The sequence below is a fragment of the Otolemur garnettii genome, unplaced genomic scaffold (assembly GCF_000181295.1).
Source record: "Otolemur garnettii isolate 467f Iridium unplaced genomic scaffold, OtoGar3 scaffold00099, whole genome shotgun sequence".
Taxonomy (NCBI): Eukaryota; Metazoa; Chordata; class Mammalia; order Primates; family Galagidae; genus Otolemur; species Otolemur garnettii.
The window spans coordinates 5,352,126-5,358,125 of record NW_003852494.1 but is presented as its reverse complement, the minus strand read 5'-3'; the positions used below and the strand labels follow the sequence as shown (position 1 = coordinate 5,358,125).

The 6,000-nt window shown below is 52.7% G+C and overlaps 1 protein-coding gene across 1 annotated transcript in view; it reads right to left on the bottom strand.

Annotated features, from left to right (window-relative positions):
• The window catches only part of LOC100957552 (acetoacetyl-CoA synthetase), a 46,633-nt gene that overhangs the window by 3,083 nt on the left and 37,550 nt on the right, over positions 1–6,000 (bottom strand). The window contains exons 12-14 of the mRNA XM_012809039.2: positions 4,739–4,808; positions 3,994–4,052; positions 2,960–3,162 (exon numbers count right to left, since the gene is read on the bottom strand). Coding sequence (XP_012664493.1) covers positions 2,960–3,162; positions 3,994–4,052; positions 4,739–4,808 — 332 coding nt within the window. The remainder of the gene's footprint in view (positions 1–2,959; positions 3,163–3,993; positions 4,053–4,738; positions 4,809–6,000) is intronic.

The window sequence follows — 6,000 nt, the reverse complement described above, 5'->3', positions numbered from 1 at the left end:
CGGAGGGTATAGCCTCAAACAGGAAGAAAGACATGGACAGTACACAGAATACACCTCAAAGCCACAGCAATTGCAGTCAGGGATAAGATGCAGCCTGGAGGGTATAGCCTCAAACAGGGCAGGCCTCTCTGATACCAGAGCAGAGATCAAGTACAGAAAAGGGCTTTGTACAAAAACGGACTCAAGAAGTAGGCAGACTGTCATGGAAGGAGCCTAGAAACAGAGGCATGAGGACTGCCTTCTGAGTACCACATGGCCCATTATACCCACCAGGCAGGCACTGCTATCAATCCATTTTATAGATGAGGAAACTGAGACTCAGGGATGCAAATTCATGGCCCAAAGTCATGCCTCAAAGGAACAAATGGAGTAGGCCTAAGTGAGAGCCCTGGTGCACACAGACCCCAGCAAGAGCAGCAGTCAGAGGATCAGACCAGCCCAGAGTCTGCCCCATTCCAGGGTATCTCACTCCTCTGTGCCACATCTTCTCTCTGAGCCTGGCAGGTGGGTGAAGGGCTCCTCTCCTCACGTTGCAGACCAGAGGTGGCAAGGGCCCTGCTCTTGCACAAGGAGCATGGCTGGCCGTGGCCCCAGATTGCTCTGTTCTCCAGGGCCCCCACAAATGCTCTAAACAGCACCAACTCCCCAGCAACAGAAGGGCATGGCCTCCTGCACAAGTGACCCAGCCCTGGATATGTTCCAGGTCTGGGCTGTTCCCAGGGTGGTTGGGGAGCAGCCCACTCCCCACAAATACCGTGTGGGTCATCAGCCCCAGAAAAGGCCCTCCTGCCTCAGCGAGACCCCAAACCACTACAGTTGGGACTTTAGTCATCCTCTTTGGCCCTGAGGTGGGTCCAGTTCCCAACAAGGCAGGGTGGGCCATGTGGTGTTACCACCCCCACAGAGGCCAAGCCAAACCCTGCCCAGTGGTGACACGCAAGGTACATCTGATCCTAAATGCCTCACGGGAGTGTCTGAAGATAAAAGGGGATTGAGAATTCCAAGTAATCTTCAAAATGACCTCACAGAGCAATGATACTCAGAAGAAAACAGAACTGGGGAGAGAAAAGCCTGGAACCCAGCTGGGCACCCAGTGAAAGCCACAACGGGGACAGAAAGAAGCATCCGTGGTTTTCTGTCTAATAAATTTCTCCACTAGTCTTGTGATCAGACACAGTTTGGGAATAATCATTTTGGTAGCAAAAGACACATATCCTTTTCAACAAAATTAAGCCAAGGGGGGAAAAAATCAGACTTAAATGTTCCAGATGCAGACAACACTGATGTGCTGACGGAAAACCTTGGACCTTCACCAGGGAGACAGTAAGGGTCATGACTCAAGAAGTGCCTTCTCGGCCAGGCATGGTGGATCACGCCTGCAATCCCAGGACTCTAAGAGGTAGAGGCAGGAGGATTTCTTGAGCTCAGGAGTTAAGACCAGCCTGACCAAGAGGGAAACCTACCTCTACCAAAAATAGAAAAATTAGCTGGGCATGGTGGTGGGCACTTGTAGTCACAGCCACTCAGGAGGCTGAGACACGAGGATCACTTGAACCCACGAGTTTGAGGTGGCTATGAGGTATGATGACACCACAATACTCTATCCAAGTGACAGAGTGAGACTCTGTCTCAAAAAAAAAAAAAAAGAAAGAAAGAAAAAAAGAAAAGAAAAGAAAAATTACCCAGGCATTTGAGTGAATGCCTATAGTCCCAGCTACCTGGGAGGAAGAGGTAGAAGCCCTTGAACCCAGGAGTTTGAGGTTGCCTGAGCTAGGCTGAGGCCATGGCACTCTAACTGGGGCAACAGAGTGAGATAGTCTCAAAATAAAAAACCAAAACAAGTCTGTGCCTTCTCTCCCTGAGCCAACGTCCCTACAGAGAGTCACCACCACAAAGAGAGAGAAGGAAAGGGAGAAAGCCCCCTAGCCATGAGGCTCTTCCTGTGTATAACCAACATGGAAAGGAACTGTGTGAACACAGGATGGAAAAGGAACCAGTTCTGCAAATGCAGACAAGTGGCTGGAGAAGGAGAGAAGCAGGTGGCCCGAGTGGAGGCTGAGGGAAGATGACTGTCCAGGGGACAGTCGGGAATTGCACCATGAGCACTCCCCCCAACCCCTTCTCCTGAGCTGGTTTGTTTGAAAGACATGGAAAGAACATTGGACAAAGGGAATGATCTAAGTATGCTCTGGCAGTTTCAAAGTCAATGGGATCACATATTTCAATATTGCCCAAAAAGCAGTATTTCCTGCTAAATCCAGTGTCTAACTGTGCCAGACAGACTCATCCCTGCTCCTGTGAGCCAGATTAGTATTTCTCCCGCCTGGTCCTTAGTGAGCAGCCATTCTGCAGGCTTCAAACACAGACAGCCTGGTGGCAGTGTGCTCAGATCGTTGCATATGGACACGAATACACACACACACACACACACACACACACAGGGCAGCTCCTCCTGGCTTGTAGGAGCCCCGTTTTGTAAGTGATGTAATGAAAGCTGCCATCCAGTCTGGGGGAGCCTCCTCCTCCACTTAGAACCTAAACAGAGGGTAACGGGGGAAGCAGCCTTCAGAAGACCAGCCTCTAAATAGACTCTTGTCTCATCTCCATGAGCAGAGCTTAAAAAAAAAGACAAGAGCATCCATAGCTCTTTAAAAAGTTAAAATTAATTTTCTCATTAATGATTGTGAGAAGGCACTAAACCTGCACTGGGAAAAAGCCAGGAGGGCCTGTGAGGCTGGACCTGCCGACCCTTGCACATGGTCATTTAGCAGAAGCTGCTGAGAATGCGATCTGAGGACCTACAGGGAAAGATGGGGGAAGGGACAGCGTTGCCAGGCAACGCGGACACACACTTTATAAAGCCAGAGCAGGCTGTGCTGTGCAGAGCGCTCAGCACGTGTAGGCTCCTGGGAGATGGCAGCGGTCTGGTCGCCACAGAGTGGCAGGAGACTGTCCGTACCGGGATATCTTTGGTTTCCAAGATGAGGCTGGGCACGTGCCGGGCAGACAGGCCTATGCGGATGGCACTGCAGATCCGCCTCACCAAGTCTGGCCCGAATGAGTGTCCAGAGGCCATCTTCAGGAAGAGAACCACTCTCTCCTCCCCATTCTTGTTTGGCTGGGGGATACATAGGCTGTCCATCACCTCTTCGAAGGCTTCCACTGTGGAGACAGGACAGGGTGACATGCACACAGAGTGCTCCTCAGCTGAGGTCCAGCCCCAACTGGCAAGGCAGGTGCAGACGCTGGGCTCCCCAGGCCTGAAAGAGGTATCTATGTCCTTCTCAGCCCCCCAGGTGGAGTGCCTTGCATGACAGTGGCAGAGGGAGCTGTTTCACAAGCACAAGAATAGCAGTCAAGGAGGAGGCAGAGCTCTGGCGTCCCCTGGACCACGTGAGGCTTTATAAGGGGGCCAGGTGCAACCTCACTTACTAATAACAATTTAATTTAAAATACAAAGGCAGCAAGTGCCTGTGGCAGGGTAAGGCAGACAGGGACTTCTCTACCCCGGCTACAAACATAACTCTGATGCAACTTTAGGATTCTGACCTAAACACTAACATATGAGGCCACCTGACCTTGAGGCCTGGGCTGGGCCTGGGTCCCTGGCCCTGCAGTTCTGAATGCCCCACTATGCAGTCATGAGACCTGGGGGCTACCCTGCCAGGACTTGCTGTGTGACCTCAGCAATCCTGTACCCTCTCTGTGCTTCTTTTTCTTCACCCATAAAGAGTAGGCACAATTTACCAACCTGTCTGAGCTCACCATCAGGATGAAATATAATGGAGAAGGGGATGGGTCAAGGGACCTTAAAAACCCCGTTCTGCGGTTTTATGAGCTACAGCAATGTGGCAGGTATGCTCTGGAAAGGAAGTGCTAAGAAAGGTCCCTTCTCACATCAGAGGCAAAGGAGCCAGAGTCATGGGGCTCTGCTAGCACATGCCCTCCCCCAGGATCACCGAGGGACATTCTGGGAGAAGGAGAAATGCGCACCAATGTTGTAGATTTCCGAACTGCCAAATCGCACTCCATTGGGGTTGAGCGTGCCATCACTGGAAAAAGAGATGAGGTCAGGGACACACGGCAGCTCTGGAGGGAGGCAAGTCACCAGGGGTCCCCAGCGGTGAGCATTTGCCAATTTTTACACATTTCAGCCCCGGGCTCAGTTGCTGAAGACTCCCTTGCCAGCTCCTTACCTCCAACCCACCACCCGCCTTTTCCCAAGTTTAAACTACACACCCAGGGAGGCCCCTCTGCGCAGAAACATCTCACCACACTGCCTTTCCCACCTGCACACATGTCCCCCCTCCGGGGTACAGACACTGGCTATACCTTTGCTGTGGCCCTGGTCTGAAACCCACCACTGCAGGCCCTCAGGAGGCTGGCACAGGAATACCCTCCTCTAGCAACTACACAGGAAAGGCCCAAGACAGGGACAGTCAGCCCATGCCACAGACTGAGCAGATGTCACGCCCTCAGAGGGGTCTTCAGTCAGGGGGACAGCATGTGCAAAGGCCATGGGTGGGAAAGCACAGAGAACCTGGGGAGTGCAGGGAGGGAAGGGAGGTCTAAGATAAGAACGAGAGGAATGTGTGGTGGGGACACCCTGATGGTGGGCTGGGGCAGGGCACCCAGGAAGGGGACACTGATTCTCATGGGCAGTGCTTTCTCTCCCCCTCCCCAGATGCCCCCTGACAGGGGCTCCATGCAAGAGAAGCCAAGTCCACAGACCCCTCACCTGCGGCCAAGCATGGTGATGCCCCCGGTCTTGGGGTTGATCCTGCAGTAGTCTCCATGTGTCCAGACACCTGCAAGGAGGGCAGAGGCGCACATCACCCCAAGGAGAAGGGGTTGTGACTGGTAGCCTGGACAGACACCCAAGGTATGTGTGACAGCAAAGGGAAGCTGTCCAGAGACATCACCCAGGCCCCCAAACAGGTATGTGTGGGGCTGGGGGCCCTGGGGTGTGGGTAGAAGGGAACTAGTCAGTTCCCGCCCCAAGAAATACGCCTTCCAGTGGTGACTGCACCTGTCCCACTCTGGCATGTGGAGAAATAGCTCCTGTAGATACCAATAAGGGTCACAGGAACTCAAGGGGGCAAGACCAACCTCAGCCATGACACTGGAGGTCAGCAGGAACACCCATAGGGGCCACTCTGAGTAGAGGATGGGGAAGAATGAGCCTCAGAAAGCAAGGATGGCCAGAGCAGCAGGGGTGCTGAGCCTGCGGGGACTGGCAGTAGATCTTGGAATGAAACAAATGATCAGCACCCAGCAGGAGACTACTGCCCTGGTCCCAGTAATGCAGGCCTGAGCTAGAATACCAGCCATGTGGACAGAAAGCCCATCAGCAGGTGAAACCCAGGGGACATGGAGGGTAGGGGAAGAGGAAAGAACCAGAGAGAGGGTGACACTGTGCTGTCCTGAGCACTCTCTATGCAGTTATCAAGCCATAAGTGTGGCCACATGTGCAGCTAGGCCCAGGGCCAGCAACATGCAGAGGGAGATGAGATGTAGCAAAGCTAATCAACCCATGGCATCAGATCCCCAGCTTTGGACACAACATCCACAGGGAACGGTTCCTTTCCCATACCCCCTACTCAGACAGTAAGCAGTAAGCAGAAGCCACATCATCCAAGGATACTACCAAGGAAGCTTCCTCCTGCCCGCAGGTAACGTCAGCCCTTGATCCCCCACACACAGGGGACCCGGTGGATATAATCAAAAGCACATCTTTATTACCTTGGCAATGTCGTGAAAGTCATTAGCTTTAGTGGGAGACTGCCCTGAAACAACCCCCAACGAGTTCCTATGACCCAGGAAGGGAAAACACTAGGCAGTGATAGGCAGATTCCTCAAGAAACATCTTTCCTCCTCAGTCTCTAGGAGCTGCATTTCTTCCCCAGCACTTCCCAACTTTGAGTGAGGTACTAACCCATGCCCCCTCCCAACAAGGACATATTCCATGAATTCATTTGTTTGTACCATGCCATGAAGGAG